We start from the raw sequence: 20,561 nt of genomic DNA, 5'->3' as shown, positions 1-20,561 counted from the left end.
ACAAAAGCTTTCATTTGAGTTTTTCTGTTGGAAGCTAAGCCTGCCTACCCTCCTGTAACCCCACTGAAGCCAATCCTGAAGATGGCAAAGCAATAGCCCCCTTGCCTGAGTTATGCTGCCTTCTTTCTTGGGGAGATGACATAGCTTCCTTTTTAGTGTTATTTGTTTGTTTTTTAAATTTTTATTATAAATAGGCCAGGCACGGTGGCTTACGCCTGTAATCCCAGCACTTTGGGAGGCTGAGGTGGGCGGATCACAAGGTCAGGATTCGAGACCAGCCTGACCAACAAGGTGAAACCCATCTCTACTAAAAAAAAATACAAAAATTAACCAGGCCTGGTGGTGCACACCTGTAATCCCAGCTACTCAGGAGGCTGAGGCAGAAGAATCGCTTGAGCCTGGGAGGTGGAGGCTGCAGTGAGCCAAGATCATGCCACTGCACTCCAGCCTGGGCTACAGAGCAAGACTCCGTCTCAAAAATATATATATATATATATATTATAAATAATAGTAGCGGGCTAGGCGCGGTGGCTCACACCTTTAATCCTAGCACTTTGGGAGGCCAAGGCGGGTGGATCACCTGAAGTCAGGAGTTCTAAACCAGCCTGACCAACATGGGGAAACCTGCCTCTACTAAAAATACAAAAAAAAATTAGCCAGGCATGGTGGCACATGCCTGTAATCCCAGCTACTCAGGAGGCCGAGGCATGAGAATCACTTGAACCCAGGAGGTGGAGGTGGCAGTGAGCCCAGATCACACCGCTGCACTCCAGCCTGGGCAACAAGAGTGAAACTCCATCTCAATAAATAAATAAATAAATAAATAAATAAATAATAGTAGAAACAGGGTCTTATTATGTTGCTCAGGCTGGTCATGAGCTACTGTACCTGAAGCCAGTCCTGAACATGGTAAAGCATTTCCAGCTTCCTCTTTTTTTTTTTTTTTTTTTTTTAATAATTTTAAAAGAGATGGAGTCTCGCCATGTTGCCCAGGCTGGTCTTATACTCCTCAAGCAGTCCTCCTGCCTCAGCCTACCAAAGTGCCAGGATTATAGGCCCTAGCCACCATGCTCAGCCCCAGTTTCCTTTTTAATCAACACTGATTCCTTTCCTTGTCATTCTTCCCCTCTTTCTATTGGCCTAGTCTTTCACCTCCATTCCCTGCATGACTTACTGAATTGCCTATGACAGAATAGGAACCTTTCCTTTCCCCTGTCCTAAAGAACTAATTTTTTCTTTTTTTTTTTTTCAAGATGGAGTCTCGCTCTGTTGCCCAGGCTGGAGTGCAGTGGCATGATCTCGGCTCACCACAACCTCCGCCTCCCTGGTTCAAGTGATTTTCCTGCCTCAGCCTCCCGAGTAGCTGGGATTACAGGCACCTGCCATCATGCCCTGCTAATTTTTGTATTTTCAGTAGAGATGGGGTTTCACCATGTTGGCCAGGCTGGTCTCAAATTCCTGACATCAGGTGATCCACCCGCCTCGGCCTCCCAAAGTGCTGAGATTACAGGCATGAGCCACCGTGCCTGGCCAATTTTTTGTATTTTAGTAGAGATGGGGTTTCACCGTGTCGCCCAGGCTGGTCTCAAACTCTTGAACTCAGGCTATCTGCCTGCCTTGGCCTCCCAGAGTGCTGGGATTACAGGCATGAGCTACTGTACCCGGCCATAAAGGACTAATCTTTACATATGCTCCAGTCAGCTAAAGATAAAGAGGAAGCCGAAATTCTCAGGAGAATTATTGTAAATTTCTTATACCAAGAGAAGCAGTGACCCAAGGCCTCTAGTTCATTAAATTGAGTTGGAAATTTCCTCTCCATTTTTTTATTTTGGGAGAGATAATATTAGTCTGAATTTTAAAAAATTATTTCTTGGCCGGGCAGGTGGCTCACGCCTATAATCCCAGCACTTTGGGAGTCTGAGGCGGGTGGATCACGAGGTCAGGAGATCGAGACCATCCTGGCTGACACAGTGAAACCCCGTCTCTACTAAAAATACAAGAAATGAGCCGGGCATGGTGGCAGGTGCCTGTAGTCCCAGCTACTCAGGAGACTGAGGCAGGAGAATTGCTTGAACCTGGGAGGTGGAGGTTACAGTGAGCCGAGATCGTACCACTGCACTCCAGCCTGAGCGACACAGCAAGTCTCCATCTCAAAAAAAAAAAAATCATTTCTTAATTATCTATATTAATGGAGAACATAATTCAGTAGGGCCTAGAGTAGAGTACGAGATTCTTTTTTATTTTTTTGACAGAGTCTCACCCTGTCACTGTGGCTGGAGTACAGTGGTGTGATCTTGGCTCACTGCAACCTCCATCCTAGTCTAAGCCATGCCTCAGCCTCCCAAGTAGCCGGGATTACAGGTGCGCACAACCACTCTCAGCTGATTTTTATATTTTTAATAGAGGTGGGATTTCACCATGTTGGCCAGGCTAGTCTTGAACTCATGGCCTCAAGTGACCACCTGCCTTGGCCTCCCAAAGTGCTGGGATTACAGGTGTGAACCACCATGCCCAGCATCTTTTTTTTGTTTTTGAGTCGGGTTCTTGCTCTGTTGCGCAGGCTGGCGTGCAATGAGACAATCATAGCTCACTTGCAGCCTCAATCTTCTGTGCTCAAATGATCCTCCCACTTCAGCCTCGTAAGAAGCTGGAATGACAGGAATGCATCACCATGCCCAGCTGATTTTATTTATTTGTAGAAATGGATCTCACTGTGTTGCCCGGGCTGGTCTCAAACTGCTGGGCTCCAGTGATCCTCCCAACCTCGGCCTCCCAAAGTTCTGGGATTACAGGCATAAGCCACTGCACCTGGCCTCACATATAACTTTTTTATTTTTTACTTTTTTTGAAACGGAGTCTTGCTCTGTTGCCCAGGCTGGAGCGCAGTGGCGCAATCTCAGCTCACTGCAACCTCCGCATCCCGGGTTCAAGCGATTCTTCTGCCTCAGCCTCCCGAGTAGCTGGGATTACAGGCACCTGCCACCACACCTGGCTAATTTTTGTATTTTTAGTAGAGACGGAGTTTTGCCACGTTGGCCAGGCTGGTCTCGAACTCCTGACCTCAGGTGATCCACCTGCCTCAGCCTCCCAAAGTATTGGGATTACAGTCATGAGCCACCGCATCTGGCCACGTATAACTTTTGACTCCCCAAAAACTATACTAATAGTCTACTGTTGACCAGAAGCCATCCCAATAACATAAGAGTTGTTTTAACACACATTTTGTATATGTATTATCTACTGTATTCCTACAATAAAGGATGCTAGAGAAAAGAAAATATTAAGAAAATCATAAGGAAGAGACAATATATTTACTATTCATTAAAGCAGAAATGGAGTATCATACAAGTCGTCATCCTCATCATCTTCGCTTTGAGGAGGAGGAGGAGGAAGGCTTGGTCTTGCTGTCTCCGTGAAGGCAGAGGCAGAAGAGGTGAAGAAGTTGGAAGGGGGGGTCGGAGAAACAGGCACACTTGGTATAACTTTTTTTTTTTTTGAAATGGAGTTTCACTCTTGTTACCCAGGCTGGAGTGCAATGGCTCAATCTTGGCTCACTGCAGCCTCCGCCTCCCAGGTTCAGGCAATTCTCCTGCCTCAGCCTCCCGAGTAGCTGGGATTAACAGGCATGTGCCACCACACCTGGCTAATTTTGTATTTTTAGTAGAGATGGGGTTTCTCCATGTTGGTCAGGCTGGTCTCGAACTCCCCGACCTCAAGTGATCTGCCTGCCTCGGCCTCCCAAAGTGCTGGGATTACAGGCATGAGCCACCGTGCCCAGCTGGTCGGTATAACTTATTTTTTTAAATCTGCATTTAAGTGGACCTTTGCAGCTCAAGCCTGTGTTCAAGGGTGAACTTTTTTCTACAGATGGTTGACCTTTCTACATTTTAAAAATTTTTTGGCTTCTGTTATAAAATTGGCCTTTCTTCTCCAAGTGCATCCCAACTAACAGAAAGGGATGATCCAAAAGTGCTTTAGTGACAAGGGACTTCAGCCTGAACTTTAAAAACAAAAGACGGTCCTGTATCACCAATTTGCAAAGTGATTAAACATTTTTTGTTTGTAAACAAAAGTGGGGGGTTGTTCTTGAGGATGATTAATAACTGATTATAAATAAAAATAATATGCTTATCTATATCTCCCTATAATAACTCACATGTCATTAGTAATGAAATGGATGAGAACATTTGTCTCCATTTCTGAAACCTGTAATAGTATGCGATTGTTTTTACATGTCACTTGTCCAAATCAGTGATTCTCAAACTTTTTTATTTCACAGTCTTCTAAAAGTTCCCCTAATATCCTCCCCCAATTCTGATTTCCCTGCCTATAAGATTCCCTTTTGTTTTGTTTTGTTTTTTGAGATGGAGTTTCACTCTTGTTGCCCAGGCTGGAGTGCAATGGCATGATCTCAGCTCACTGCAACCTCCGCCTCCTGGGCTCAAGCAATTCTCCTGCCTCAGCCTCCCAAGTAGCTGGGATTACAGGCATACGCCACCATGCCCGGCTAATTTTGTATTTTTAGTAGAGATGAGGTTTCACCATGTTAGCCAGGCTAGTCTTGAATTCCTGACCTCAGGTGATCTGCCTGCCTCGGCCTCCCAAAGTGCTGGGATTACAGGTGTGAGCCAACCGTGCCAGTCAAGATTCCCTATTGTTAAGAAACATAAAGTAACCGTAGTTTCATTTGTCTGTCTGTCTTAGAAATAATCAGTTTCCGGCCGGGCGCGGTGGCTCAAGCCTGTAATCCCAGCACTTTGGGAGGCCGAGACGGGCGGATCACGAGGTCAGGAGTTCGAGACCATCCTGGCTAACACGGTGAAACCCCGTCTCTACTAAAAAAATACAAAAAGCTAGCCGGGCGAGGTGGCAGGCGCCTGTAGTCCCAGCTACTCGGGAGGCTGAGGCAGGAGAATGGCGTAAACCTGGGAGGCGGAGCTTGCAGTGAGCTGAGATCCGGCCACTGCACTCCAGCCAGGGCGACAGAGCGAGACTCCGTCTCAAAAAAAAAAAAGAAAGAAAGAAATAATCAGTTTCCAAATGAACTGTAGTTTGTCTAAGTATGAGACTGAGAAGACTGGAAGGAAATAGGAGGCAAAATTGAGGACTCCTACATAAGAGAAGCTCGGGGACATAGTAATGAGACTTGCTGTGGTTACCAGAGGCTGGTACATCCTTTTACCAGATCTTACTACTCTACCTAACATCAGGTGTGATTTGGAAAGGATTAATGTTCTCATCAGGTAACCTCTCTTCCTTCCTGGGCACCAGGTCTCACCAGCCCAGCCCACCCCAAGTACTGGGGGGCGACGGCGGCGTACAGTAGATGAAGATCCAGATGAGCGACGGCAGCGCTTTCTGGAGCGCAACAGGGCTGCGGCCTCCCGTTGCCGCCAAAAGCGAAAGCTGTGGGTGTCCTCCCTAGAGAAGAAGGCCGAAGAACTCACTTCTCAGAACATTCAGCTGAGTGTGAGTGGATGCTTACTGGAATTGTTGAAAATCCAGAAAGTGGAATGGAATCAGAAAAAGTGGTACAATTTGATAAAAGATGGTAATTCTCTAATTAGGACAGATCTAGAAGTTGTTCCAGGAAGAATCTCTTAACAGTCAGAGTTGAAATCTCTTTCATAGGGATTGGTGAAGACACTCATCATCTACCCCCAAATCTCCTGCTAGAGTCATCCATAAACGCGTTTGGATGAAGGAATTAGATTAAGCACCCCAGGGTGCTCTTTTAAATCATCTGTAGAATCTGACTGGGGTCATGAAAACCCAAAGGGAAATGTGTTTGCCCTAGATGATGCAGCTTAATAAAAGAGAAAAAAAGTGCTACAAGAACAAATAGAATAACTATAATCTATAATCTATACATTCTCTTGAATGTTATTTTTCCTTCTGATTATTAAAATATTTAATTTAAAAAGCAATATATAAATACATTTGTATTATAAAATATACACACAAATGTATAGAATAGAAGCCAAGTCCCTCTTTAATCTGCCTTTTCTAGTCCCGTTCTCTTTCCTGTAGATACATTTAGTATGTACCTTCCAGACAGATTCATATTCCTAAATATTTTTTATTTATAGTTTTTATGTAGGGCTGGAAGGGTTGTGTGCTTGTTTTTAAGATAAACAGGTTAACAGTATTTCCTGGAGATCTAGCCATGGGTATGGGAGATCTACCTCATTCTTTTTAATAGCTGTATAGTAGTATATTCTGTAGTGTAGTGATGTTATAAGGTATGGATATTGATACTGCTCTAATTTTGTGCTAGAACAACGTTGCAGTGAACATTGCATGCACCTGAGTAAACAGTTCTGTTATGTAGATTCCTAGAAGTAGGCCTTCTTAGTCAAAGAGCATGTGTATTATTAATTTCAGTATAATCATATTTATCTTAAATAGGAGTAATTTTTCCATTATAAATCCTGACTTTTCACTGTCAGCAACTCCTGTCATTGAATTCATGACTATACTGGCCCTGGGCCCTGTGAAAACTTGCTGGATGAGGAGTCTTGTTCCAATTCAGGGGAGAAAATCGAGGCAATATTCTCTCCTTCCTTTGGGAACAGCCACTAAGGGTGCAAGAATAGAGGATGAATTTTCTTGATACTCTTTTCTTCCCTCCCTCCTCAGAATGAAGTCACATTACTACGCAATGAGGTGGCCCAGTTGAAACAGCTACTATTAGCTCATAAAGACTGCCCAGTCACTGCACTACAGAAAAAGACTCAAGGCTATTTAGGTGAGTGGCACACAACCTAAGTTCAGTCAGTCAGTAAACTGCATGTCCTGAGTGTCTCAACTGCTTATAATTTTGTAACTCCATTCTGAATGTTCTAGGGACCCCACACTGATGAGTGAGTAGCCCCTGTGGAGCAACCAGACCTAGAAAAAAACTGTTTTTGACAACAATATAGAGTTATCCTAATTATCTGTTATAGTTGGGGGTTGAAGGATAGCAGTATTTACTGGGTGCATATTTTGTGTTAGGCATGCTACAGTGTTCCCAAATCTCTCATGAATTGGATATTACCTACATTTATATGTGAGAAAACTGCACTCAGATTAGGTCATTTAGCTGAAGTTACCAAGCTGGGAAAGTGGTGAAGCCAAGATTTACATCTATGTTATTTTGCTTTGTTTTGTTTCGTTTCGTTTGAGGCGGAGTCTCGTTCTGTCCCCCAGGCTGGAGTGCAGTGGCACGATCTCGGCTCACTGCAAGCTCCACCTCTCAGGTTCACACCATTCTCCTGCCTCAGCCTCCTGAGTAGCTGGGACTACAGGCGCCCACCACCACGCCCAGCTAATTTTTTGTATTTTTAGTAGAGACAGTGTTTCACCATGTTAGCCAGGATGGTCTCGATCTCCTGATCTCATGATCCGCCCGCCTCAGCCTCTCAAAGTGCTGGGATTACAGGCGTGAGCCACCTCGCCCGGCACATCTATTTTTTTTTTTTTTTTTTTTGAGACGGAGCCTTGTTGTGTCGCCCACGCTGGAGTGCAATGGCATGATCTTGGCTCACTGCCACCTCTGCCTCCCAGGTTCAAGCAATTCTGGAGTAGCTGGGACCACAAGCTCCAGCCACCATGCCTGGCTAATTTTTGTATTTTGAGTGGAGACAGGGTTTCACCATATTGGTCAGGCTGGTCTCTAACTCTTGACCTCAGGTGATCCATCTGCCTCAGCCTCCCAAAGTGCTGGGATTACAGGTGTGAGCCACCATGCCTGGCACATCTAGGTATTTCTTACTCCAAAAATAATGTCTTGGCCTGGAAAAGACATAAACCACAGATGATACAATTTTTTCTGCTGTCTTTATTATTTCAGAGATGTGTTCCCATAGAAAAGGAGTAACCATATCACCAATTTTAAACATCTCTATTTAAATTTTAATTTTAATATGTACTTCAGGGTGCATTCATTCATTAAGCAGATATTGATGGAATGTCTGTTCTGTGCCAGGCACTGTTTTTCATGCTGGGGATATAATAAGGAACCAAATAAATTAGATTAAATCCCTGCCCTTGAGGAGCTTGTATTTTAGTGGGTGAGACAGACAATAAACAAGATAAATAGGTAAAATATATGACATGTTATATAACAGTAAATGTTAGAAGAAAAATAAAACAGGGAAGGGTAATATGAAATGTTAGCAGCAGGACAGAAATTTTAGATTAGGTGGCTTTTGAATAAAGACCTGAAGGAAGTGAAGGAGCTATATGCATTTATATGGAAGAAAATACTATAGGGAGGAGGTTCAGCAACTGCAAAGATGCAGAGTCGCAAGGTACCTGGTACATCTAGGAACATCAAGGAGGCTTAGCTGGAGTTGGGGGTGGAGAGTAGGTGGAGACCAAGTAGGAGAGGTCATAGCAGCATTTCATGTAGGGTCTCATCAGTCATGGTGAGGATTTCAGCTTTTACTCTACACTGGAAGCCATTAGAGGGTTTTCAGCAGAAAAGTGATATAATTGATCTGACTAGGCTGGGCGCTGTGGCTCACGCCTTTAATCCCAGCACTTTGGGAGGCTGAGGCAGGCGGATCGCCTGAGGTCGGGAGTTTGAGACCAGCCTGGCTAACATGGTGAAAGCGTTTCTACTAAAAATACAAAAAATTAGCCGGGCATGGTGGCACATGCCTGTAATCCCAGCTACTTGGGAGGCTGAAGCAAGAGAATCACTTGATCCTGTGAAGCGGAGGTTGCAGTGAGCTGAGATCGCGCCATTGCACTCCAGCCTGGGTAACAAGAGCGAAATTCTGTCTCAAAAAAACAAACAAAAAAGACTGATCTGACTTAACATTTGTACAGGATTCCTCTGTTAGAGACATCAGGGGTACAAGGGCAGAAGCAGACAGTCCACTTAGGAGGCTATTACAGTAATACAAGCCAGGGATGATGGTAGTGAAAGCGATGAGAACAGGTTGAATCCAGGATATATTTTGAAGTTAAGAGTGATAAGAGCAGATGGGGTGGTATATATGACAAAAAGAATAAAAAATTGCACTGAAGTTTTTGGCTTAAGCAACTGCAAGAATGAAGTTGTCATTAATTGAGATAGGGTAAAGTGTAGGGGAAATGGTTTGGGAGATCTGTCAGGAACTCAGTTTTGGACAAACTGAGTTTAAAGAGCCTATTAGGCTTATAGGTGGAGATGTCAAGCAGTCGGTTGGTTATATGGATTTGTAATTCAGAGGAAAGGCTGAAGATAAAACTTTGGGAGTCGGCAGCATATAGCTAGTTTTGGTTTTATTTGGTTTGGGGTTTTTTGGAGGCAGGGTCCACCTCTGTCTCCTAGGCTCTCAAGTGATCCTGCCCCCTCAGCCTAAGTAACTGGGACCACAGGGGTGCACCACCATGACCAGTTAATTTTTTTGTTATTTTAGAGATGAGGTTTTGCCATGTTGGCCAGGCTGGGCTCAAACTCCAGGACTCAAGGGATCTGCCCGCCTTGGCCTCCCAAAGTGCTGAGATTACACGTGTGAGCCACCACACCTGGCTATAGTTTTTAAAGCATTGAAACTAGATGAAGTTCCCAAGGGAGATAGCAGAGATAGAAAAAGAGAAGTCCCAGGAATGAACAATGGGGTACTCCAACATTTACAGTTCATAGAAATGAGAAAGAAGCCACAAGAGACTGAGAAGAAACAACCAGGAAGTGAGGAGGAAAACCAGCTACAGAGCTGAATGTGGTATTCTGTAAATCAAAATAAAAAAGTGTTTCAAGAAGTTCAGTGATTTTAAATCCTGTTGCTGGGCACGGTGGCTCACGCCTGTAATCCCAACACTTTGGGAGGCCGAGGCGGGTGGATCACAAGGTCAGGAGATCGAGACCATCCTGGCTAACACGGTGAAACCCCGTCTCTATTAAAATTTAAAAAATCAGCCGGGCGTGATGGTGTGCATCTGTAGTCCCACCTACTTGGGAAGCTGAGGCAGGAGAATAGCTTGAACCCAGGAGGCAGAGGTTGCAGTGAGCCAAGATAGTGTGACTGCACTCCAGCCTGGGTGACAGAGTGAGACTCTGTCTAAAAAAACAAACAAAAAAAAACCAAATCCTATTGATGGGCTTAAGAGGATAAGGACTGTTTATCAGTATATAATCTATATAGGGTCAGTTTTCCACTTAGTCCTTGTAAGAACTCTGATACGTAGTTAGTCCATTAAACTACTTATTCTTTTTTTTTTCTCCTGCCCCAGCCTCCCAAGTAGCTGGAACTACAGGCGGGCGCCACCAGGCCCAGCTCATTTTTGTATTTTTAGTAGAGACAGGGTTTTGCCATGTTCCCCAGGCTAGTCTCAAACTCCTGGCTTCATGTGATCTGCCCACCTCCGCCTCCCAAAGTGCTGGGATTACAGGTGTGAGCCACCACACCCGGCCTTACTTATTCATTATAGCAAAGATATATTTAGTTCCTGCTGTGTGGTATAGACATTATGTAAGTACTTGACACATGATGAATAAGACATTGTCGCTACCTCTGAAAGAAACATAGGGTCATATAAACCTGTGGATGAGGTAAGGATGGATATTCTAGTCAAGGAGCCCGTGAACTGGGAGCTTCCTAAGGGCAGTGTTCCTGTTTTCTTCTCTGTGTACCCATGCCTGGTACATGGATGATGCTCAGTAAATGTTTGATGAATATATGCTGTGAAAACACAAAGAATAAAGCAGTTAATATACTGAGGGTAACAAAGATGGCTTCATAGAGGAGGCAATATTTGAATTTTTTTTTTTTTTTTTTTTTTTTTTTTGAGACAGAGTTTCGCTGTGTCGCCCAGGCTGGAGTGTAGTGGTGTGATCTCGGCTCACTGAAAGCTCCGCCTCCCAGGTTCACACCATTCTCCTGCCTCTGCCTCCCAAAGTGCTGGGATTACAGGTGAACCACCGTGCCTGGCCATATTTGAATCTTAAAAGAAAACTCAGGCATTCGTCAGGGTGTCAGAAATACAACTGACTATGGAAAGTTTGCCTTTTTTCCACATACCTCTGTTTAAGCAGCTATAGAGGCTATCTGATGTTTAATAAAACTCCTTGACTTGCTGAGTGTGATGACTCATACCTGTAATCCCAGCAATTTGGGAGTCTGAAGCAGGAGGATGGCTTGAGGCCAGGAGTAGAAGGCTGCTGTGAGCTGTAATTGTGCCATGGCACCTCCAGCCTGGATGACAGAATGAGACCCTCTAAAAAAATTTTAAAAATATTTGACCGATGAGCAACATGGAGTTACCATTGTATGTAGCTCAGGTAGTTGTGTTTGGTAGTCAAATGTTAATGTCACTTTAGGTGGAGTGGCATAGGTCATAATGTTTTATAATCATTAATGCCTAGCTAATTTTTAGTCAGGAGGGTCTTAAGATTTCTTTGTAGTTTTACATGTTGACTGAACCTGGGCCAGGGACTGGCCATTCATAATATCATTTGATTATAACTCGATATTTATCAGACTTACCTGTGGTACAACTACATGGTAAAGGAACATTAAAAATAATGGAATAGGCCTGGCACAGTGACTCACGCCTATAATCCCAGCACTTTGGGAGGCCGAGGCAGGCTGATCACTTGAGGTCAGGAGTTTGAGACCAGCCTAGCCAACATGGTGAAACCTTGTCTCTACTAAAAATACGAAAATGAACTGGGTGTGGCAGTGTGCACCTGTAGTCCCAGCTACTGGGGAGGCTGAGGCGCGAGAATCGCTTGAACCTGGATGGCGGAGGTTGCAGTGAGCTGAGATCGTACCACTGCACTCCAGCCTGGGCAACAGAGCAAAACTCAGTCTCAGGAAAAAAAAATAATTAAATAAAATAATGGAATAATTCAGTTCCTCTGATAATTAATCAAAGAGGATGGCTGGCTAAAAAGAGATCGGTTTTAAATCACCTTTGAAGAAATGAAGGCCAGGCACAGTGGCTTATGCCTATAGTCCCAGCACTTTGAAAGGCCAAGGCAGGAGGATCACTTGAGACCCTATCTCTTAAAAACAAGAAAGAATGGAAGTAATGAATAATAAGAAGAGTTGGGTAATGAACTATGCAAAGACCTAGAAACCAGACAGTGTAATTAACATGTTGGAGATTCATTTTATTGGGATAGATAGGTTAATTTTGGCCTAGTTCTTCCCTTCTTACAACTTCCCATTTCCTAGCCCATTTATGACTTAGAAGCCAGGATTCTGGGAAGTGTTTCCCAAAAAAAGATGGGTTTCATTTCCCTTTTGGTCTCCTTTAGAATTATGGCAAAAGGGGCCGGGCGCGCTGGCTCAAGCCTGTAATCCCAGCACTTTGGGAGGCCGAGACGGGCGGATCATGAGGTCAGGAGATCGAGACCATCCTGGCTAACACTGTGAAACCCCGTCTCTACTAAAAATACAAAAACTAGCCGGGCGAGGTGGCGGGTGCCTGTAGTCCCAGCTACTCCGGAGGCTGAGGCAGGAGAATGGCGTGAACCCGGGAGGCGGAGCTTGCAGTGAGCTGAGATCCGGCCACTGCACTCCAGCCCAGGAGACACAGCAAGACTCCGTCTCAAAAAAAAAAAAAAAAAAAAAAAAAAAAGGAATTATGGCAAAAGTAGTCCTGCCTCTTTCCCCATTCTGTTTTCTAACCAATTGCTCTCTGCTCTTTGCCCTCCTTCCTGGCAGAAAGCCCCAAGGAAAGCTCAGAGCCAACGGGTTCTCCAGCCCCTGTGATTCAGCACAGCTCAGCAACAGCCCCTACCAATGGCCTCAGTGTTCGCTCTGCAGCTGAAGCTGTGGCCACCTCAGTCCTCACTCAGATGGCCAGCCAAAGGACAGAACTGAGCATGCCAATACAATCGCATGTAATCATGACCCCACAGTCCCAGTCTGCGGGTAGATGATGCCTCCTCTGGTGGAGAGGTCCTCAGCCAGAGCTCGCCCGCCCAAGAGCCAAGAGAGATGTCATCTTATCTCCTCCCATCTGCCTTGGACATGGCAATATGGGTCGGTGGGAACTGTGTGTTGTGAGTAATGGACAGATATGGGGCTTTTTAGCCACATGGTCATGTACGTTTGACACCTGTGCTGGGGGCCTCCCAGCCCCAGAGCCTCACAGATCATCCCCCAAGGGTGGGGTTTCTGATGCACCCACAGCCAAAGGCCTTTCCAGATGGTCCGAACAATCACCCCTGCCCCATGCACGTGTATCTGTCTCTTTTAACACTAACCCTTGGCACTTCTAGGTTTGGGGTTTCTCAGTTCCCTCTCTTCCCACTAAGCTGTGGCTGTTACCTTTTTGTTCCTTACCAGCATGCCACTTCCTGCCAGATAGAGGGAGGCTAGATTTGATTTCATACCACCCACTGACCCAGCCCCAGCCACCCCATGGACTCAGGACTCTGTCTCCCATAGCTGCTTATTTACCCGTTTCCTTTTTCCCCTTCCTTAATTCTAGTTAAAACATTCATTTACAGAGAATATAAGGTTACCTTTGATGTATGAAGTAGCAGTATTTTCCAGTTCTTCCATAAGCTTTATTCCTTCTCCCTACCTGCCACCAAAAAAAAAAAAAAGCAAAAGAAAGAGACCCTCAAGAGTTCTAATTCTTTCTCATCTATTTCCAGAGCTATTTGGGTACCTCATTTTGTTGCTTGACTTTATCTAGTGTAGTGGTGGGGTCTTTCCCACCACCCCACTAGGCCTTGGCAACCTCGTTTTGTGGCCTTATTATTAAAGATTGCTTGGTAGTGGAAAGGGAAGGGCCCAGAATCTGACTGGCTGATTCTGTCTCCTCCCCTCCCTCCTTCTTCAGTTTTAATCATCAGGGCAGACAGGAACAAAATATTTCAAAGCTTAGTCCATCAGGTTAGGGATCAGTTGATTCCTTTATGTTTTATAAGAGTTTACTGGCCAAAGCGTACATATTGTCATCTTTGGTCATCTTTCTGCTCCTGCCTCTCCCTCTTCATTTCCCTGTCAACATACCCACCCCCCCACCCCACCCCGTCTCTCTTCTGTAACTACTTCAGACACAGCCCTCCTGGAGGCTGTCGTGTAGGGGACTCTCGAGTTCCCTTGCTCTACCCCATCTCTCCCCCTCACACATCTGTCTGCTTTTCTGAGCTAGAGTCTTCGGTTCACTAGTGCCCATCACCATCTGGACTATCTTCTTTCTCTTTCACCAGGTTCCTAGCTTAGCCACTAGGTCTTCCAGGTCCTCCAGAGTTTCTTCAACCCATTTCTGCTCTCTTCCCCTTACAGGCAGTGCTCCAGGATCTCGAAGCATCATAGCCAAGGTCCTGAGTGGGTTTATTGAATATAAGATTGAAAGGAGGGAAGAAGGGAAGAGGGAAAGTACAGAACTGGCCCCCCGGCAAAGGACCCCAGGGTCTGGCCTGGGAAATTGGTGACTATTGCTCTCAACCATTCTTTGAAGAGTTGGGTTGCAGAGGGAGCAGTTCATCTCTCTTGTCCCTGTTTCTTTCACATTAAGGCTTCTCATCTCCCCTGGGCTCTGAACTATGCAGTTTCTACCAGGACCATAGGAAGCAATTCAGAGCCAGAGGCCTGTGGATAGATAGGTCAGCTTTAATTGCCTTTCCGTATGAAACCCTTCCAGTTGTCCCAGAGCCACTTTCTGCCATCTGTGCAAGCCAAGAATGTCCTTCTCTCCATCTTTCCTACCTCCCTCCATCTTAAACATACAAAATAACTGCCAGCTTCCTTTCTTATTTTGTCTCCAGAATTCCCTGTCACAGGGGAATGAGAAAATGTTTTAAGCTACAAGATTCCCATTTCCTTAAAGTGATATCCTATCCTAATGAACTAGTCAGGTAGCAGGTTCTGCTGCATTTGTTTAAAATTTCCCCTCCTGCTTTTCAGAGCTGGTGCTAAACAGGCCACACCCCTAAAGACAAAGGAGAGAAAACATGGTTTTCTCATCCTCTACCACCAGGTACCCAACAGGAATAGGCCCTGAAGTGATTCAGACTAGCAAATGTTATGGCAGATGGTCAGGATGCAGGTTACCACATCCAGGGACTTCACTTTTGCCTTTAAAAATTCACAGCCATAACTTGTGCTCAGGACTTCCCCTTTAGCCGGCTGCTCCCTGGGATTTTCTCCTGCTTTTGTTTCGTTTTTTATTGTCTTGATTTCCCAGTAGCAGCCTTGCCCTAAAGCTTGACTGAGTTTATGGCTCCTAAGGAGCTTTCCTAAGACTCTTGACTATTTTTCTTCCGCCTTCAGTCAAGTGTTTTTACAGTTAAGAATTAATTTGCCACTGCATACATGTCCTGCCAGTCTGTCCCTGTGTTGGGTGACTATGTAGAGGGTCTTTTTTATTTCTTAGCCCCCATGACTAATTATCTAGTCCTAACTTCATTTTTATCAGTGGGAAGATATATACGGGACCTCAATGAGGAGCACTGCCAGAACCACAGTAACAAAATGGCACTGAATTAAGGAAGTAGCAGGTCAGAACCCCCTAGATAGTTCTTGAGTTGGTTCTCAGTCTCACTAAGGAGGCAGAACAATTGCCTACCCTGAAACTTCTCTAATAGTCAAAGGTAACATCACTTACCTTATTATTGTTACCAGCCAGACCCATCTGGACCAGAACCAAACATCATGGAAGGTGTCACTTGGTCCTTCCTAAAGTCCATGGCCTTTCTAGAGGCCTAAGGGAGGACACTTTCAGAAAGGAGCTGAGTGTATGGTGGGTGTCCTGAATTCATTCACGTGAATACAGGACTCAGACTTCCCACCCCACTCCAATGTGAGTGCTCATTACACAGGCACTCTAGCTAGCTGCCACGTACCCAAGGCCAAAGAGGAAGGGGACAGAACCAGGTCTTCTGGTCTGCTCACTTTCTGCCCCATTCCCCTAACAGAAAGCTTGCTTAGAGTTGAAAAGTCTGAGAAAGGCTCCCACACTACTAGAGAGGCCACCAAAAAAAAGTCATGCCCCCTTTACTTACTCTTTTGCTGCTGTTTATGCACCCCAAATCTGACTTCCTTAGCCTTCACCTGCCTCCTTGGCCCCAAGCATTAGACCATGTACTCTAAGTAGTGGTTAAAGAGGGACTGGGCAAACTGAACCTCCTCCCGCTCACTTCTCTATCCCTGTCCCATCGGTTTTGGCTCCTTTCTTGATTCACTGCCCTCTGGCACCACCCATCCTGGTAGATGGAGAGTGCTTAACCCCAACCATGCTCTATGTACAGCCTGAACCACCAAGCAGACACCAAAAAAATTCTTCCTGTGGTTTCTGGGGCTCCCCTGCTCCACACTGAGAGGCTCCTTAAAGGTGCTAGCCCCTGAGACAGCTATCCCCACCAGTTTTCTCCTTTTTTTATAACTTTCTTCCCATCCCCAAATCATTAATTTTTCATTAATATTGTACATTGTATACACAGGAAGGAAATATGTTATTTTTTTTAATTTCATAACCAATCTGTTTAGATTCCAGTCTTCCTAGCTATATCACATATGCCTTGTTGATATGTTCTTTCTGCTTTCTTTAGACTTAATGTTTGATGGGGGTGGGGGTGTTTGGAAGAACAGGAAAGGTGGGGATCCTAAGGCAGATTAAAGGACTCCCTCCACCCCACTACAGCCTCCCACAACTCTAGTCATCCCTCTCATAGTACAGGACTGATTTCTCTGTGTCTGTTTGTACACACAAATGTGCATACAGATATAAATTGTCCCACCCCATACCAAGGTGGTTACCCAGCAGGAATGAGCATAGGTGGCTGCTGGCCACCATTACCACCCTCTGCACCAGTTGAGTTGTCTCTCTTTGGGGTAAAGTCCTACCCCAGAATGAGAAAAGGCTGGGGAGAGTAGGGCAAGTTAAAGGAGCTTATGTCCTTTGTAGATGTAGGTTTGTATCATAGCTACTAAGGTTTATTTTTTTTAATGGGGGGGCCAATAGCACAGAGATATCTCACTAGCAGTAGCTACTGGTGAGTGATGTTTTAGCTGTAATAAGTGGCTATGAGCAATAGTTTCACTGACTTTACCTTAGGGCAGTGGTTCCCAGAATATGGTCCAGGACCAGCAACATCAGTGCCACAATCGTCTGGGAACTTGTTAGAAATACACATTCTCAGGCCCCATCCCAGACCTATTGAATCACAGACTCTGGGGGCAGGATTTAAAAGCACTCCAAGTGATTCTAATGCACACTAAAGGTTGAGAACCATTTCTTAGGGATAAGCTGGGAAAGTATTACAGGTGTGGAGGATATTTCAAATACATATTTTGCCTTTGCACTAACATTCTTCCATTTCTTTCAGTCTCTTCCTCCATTCCCATTAAAGTAATCCCCATCATATCACTGATCTCAAAATCTAGATTTGTCTTCTTTTTAGTCGTATCCCTAAAACCATGCATTGGTCTGGACAGGAGTTGTCCCATATTCCCTTGCAGACTGGTCACTCCATGTTCTCTGTTACAGTAAGGACCAGCCAGAGCTTCAGCTGTCCCGTTCCTCCCCGCACAACACACATACCTTTCAGGCAGGGAGGAGATGAGCCTCTAGCCCCAAGAGTGGAGGCTGCCACATCCTAACATAGTATCTATTGAAAAGGAAGCAGTGTGTATCTATGATTATATCTCTGATCATCTATATATTTTTGACATGTAGCAACACCTCTCCATCTTATCAAGGAACTCGGTCTGGGTCTCCCCAGTGCCCAGTGGTGGCCTTTGACAGGTAGGAGGATGCAGTGCTACAGGCTATTTTGTTTTTTGTTACAAAACTGTCTTTTCCCTTTTCCCCTCCACCTGATTCAGCATGATCCCTGTGAGCTGGTTCTCACAATCTCCTGGGACGGGGCTGAGGCAGGGGCTTCGCTCTATTCTCCCTAACCATACTGTCTTCCTTTCCCCCTTGCCACTTAGCAGTTATCCCCCCAGCCATGCCCTCTCCCTCCCTTCCTTGCCCTGGCATATATTGTGCCTTATTTATGCTGCAAATATAACATTAAACTATCAAGTGAACCACTGTTATGTCTGATGCTTCACTCCTCTATCCACAGGCCCCATTGTCCACTCTTCTGGGAGGTCACTGGCCTTTCGCATCTGTCATATTCCTCACTCCCCCATTTCTTGGGACAGAAAGAACAGGGATTCTTGTCTTTTTATGCAGGAGAGACACAGCCTATAGAAGGTGGATGATTTCTATAAATTACAAAGTATGACAGAAGGCCCGGGGCCAAGCTCCTGTGGACTGCCTTGGAGACAAAGACCCTTGGCATCCTGGCAGCAGGCACTCACCGGGAAACTTAGTATGTGCTTTATGTGGACGGTGGGTGGGAGAGTTGCTGATGGCAAATGGCCTTTTACTTTTCAGTGTTTTGTTGCCAACCCCCACCCAACCATTAAAAAAAAAGTTGCCATTGTGACCAGGGAGCACACACACAGACAAAGACAGAAAGTATAGCTTTCTATGGTAAGGAGGAGGCTGGTCTGGAAATGAGGGGCAGAGTTTATTTAGAAGCAGGTAAGAAAACCAGGCATGGTGGCTCATGCCTGTAATCCCAGCACTTTGGGAGGCTGAGGCGGGTTGATCACCTGAGATCAGGAATTCAAGACCAGCCTGGCCAACATGGAGAAACCCCGTCTCTACTAAAAATACAAAAATTAGCCAGGCGTGGTGGCACATGCCTGTACTCCCAGCTACTCAGGAGGCTGAGGCAGGAGAATCACTTGAACCTGGGAGGCAGAGGTTGCAGTAAGCTGAGATCACGCCATTACACTCCAGCCTGGGCAACAAGAGTGAAACTCCATCTCAAAAAAAAAGAAGCAGGTAAGAGTTCACAAGAAAAACAGGTAATGCTCAGAGACTATGGGAATCAGGAAGACGTGTAGGGAAATCACAGATAATTTATTGCATCTGTATATTCCTTTATAATTAACATCACAAATGAGAACAATGAGCCAGGCGGAAGAATTTGACAAAAGAGATAGCAGGTGTCTCTGGAGTTTCCCAGTAGGAGAGAAGTGATTTAAGAAGCTATCTGTGGCTGGTGTTTGGTAGACAATTGACACAAATAGCCTGTGCCTCCTGAGGAGAGCAGGAAAGGCAATGGTGGTCTTCACTGTGTTGTGGCCAAGAGTACATGGGGGTCCAGATAAGGGTAAGAAAGGAAATTGCTAAAAGCCAAATACCAAAGCCCAGATTATGAGGTTTTGGAGGTGGGAGTGCACTCTGAAAACTGGGCAGTTCACCAAATTAGAGGAATCAACCCATTCCAACTTCAAAGGAGACCAGTGACCTCCATCCTGGACACAGGAAGCCCCCTAGACCAGCCTCTTTCTGAATGCAGCTCAGCCCAGAGCCACTTGTAATTGATGTTTAAGGAAATACTAAGCAGCAGGATGGTAAACATGGAGTGTCTGCCCTATGCTACATGGAATGGTAGATTGCTTTACTGTTCACCTCGTGATAACAGGAATAGTCGCTTCATTTTATTGATGATGAATTGAGGTTTAGCCAAGTCACACAGTGACGTTCAAGAGCTAGGATTACAACTGAGTTCTGTCTGACCCAGAGCCAGCTCTGCAGTGTCCCATCCACCCTCGCACTGCTGCTTCTCTGGACCTCTGTCAGATAGGAGCAGACAAGGATCATGCTGAGATGCAGCAGCTACTGCCCACAGAAGAGCCGTCTTCCCATGTCCTTGATACTCCCTTTTAAGAAGTGGTAAACTGGCCGGGCGCAGTGGCTCATGCCTGTAATCTCAACACTTTGAGAGTCCCAAGTGGCGGATCACCTGAGGTCAGGAGTTCAAGACCAGCTTGACGAACATGGAGAAACCCCATCTCTACTAAAAATACAAAACTAGCTAGGCGCGGTGGCGCATGCCTGTAATCCCAGCTACTCGGGAGGTTAAGGCAGGAGAGTCACTTGAACCTGGGAGGCAGAGGTTGCAGTGAGCTGAGATCAAGCCATTGCACTCCAGCCTGGGCAACAAGAGCAAAACTCCGTCTCAAAAAACAAAACTACAAGATGCCATGATGATGAATGTCAGGTTCTATGCTTGGGACCAACCATGAGACAAAGCTTAAAAAAAGGTTTACCCTGGCTTAGTCTGTATTAATAGAAATACAGTATCTGGAGCATCCAGATCCAAACCTGCTGTGATCTGCATATCTAAAGGATAAGTTGGTTCCTAGATGCCTTGCCTTAAAGAGTGGGGTGCTTCCCCTTGAGCAAAAAAGACTATGGAGTGGGCCGGGTGCGGTGGTTCACGCCTGTAATCCCATCACTTTGGGAGGCCAAGGCAGGTGTATTGCTTGAGGTCAGGAGTTCAAGACCAGCCTGGCCAACATGGTGAAACCCCACCTCTACTAAAAACACAAAAATTAGCCAGGCATAGTGGTGTGTGCCTATAATCCCAGCTACTTGGGAGGCTGAGGCAGGAGAATCACCTGAACCCGGGAGGCAGAGGTTGCAGTGAGCCGAGATTGCACCACTGCACTCCAGCCTGGGTGACCAAGCCAGACTCCATTTTTAAAAAAGACTGGAGTAGAAGAATGAACTCTGTCTTCAAAAATATGAAGAGCTTTTTTTTTTTTTTTTTTTTTTGA

General features: G+C 45.4%; 1 protein-coding gene across 6 annotated transcripts in view; it reads left to right on the top strand.

Annotated features, from left to right (window-relative positions):
• LOC111541925 (cyclic AMP-dependent transcription factor ATF-7) overlaps positions 1 to 20,561 on the top strand; it is a 134,580-nt gene that overhangs the window by 111,297 nt on the left and 2,722 nt on the right. For 3 of the 6 annotated variants that reach the window (XM_023210930.1, XM_031936310.1, XM_026454656.2), the window contains 3 exons: positions 5,272 to 5,469; positions 6,640 to 6,748; positions 12,645 to 17,974. In XM_023210930.1, the coding sequence (XP_023066698.1) occupies positions 5,272 to 5,469; positions 6,640 to 6,748; positions 12,645 to 12,862 (525 nt within the window). In that variant the 3' untranslated portion in view covers positions 12,863 to 17,974. Of the gene's footprint in view, positions 1 to 5,271; positions 5,470 to 6,639; positions 6,749 to 12,644; positions 17,975 to 20,561 lie in introns of those variants that run through there. The other 3 variants (XM_023210931.2, XM_023210933.1, XR_002731401.2) reach the window with 2 other exon arrangements.

The sequence above is a fragment of the Piliocolobus tephrosceles genome, chromosome 10 (genome assembly GCF_002776525.5).
Source record: "Piliocolobus tephrosceles isolate RC106 chromosome 10, ASM277652v3, whole genome shotgun sequence".
In the NCBI taxonomy this organism is placed as follows: Eukaryota; Metazoa; Chordata; class Mammalia; order Primates; family Cercopithecidae; genus Piliocolobus; species Piliocolobus tephrosceles.
Note: the sequence above shows the minus strand (reverse complement) of the source record. Positions and strands in the feature narration are given on the sequence as shown.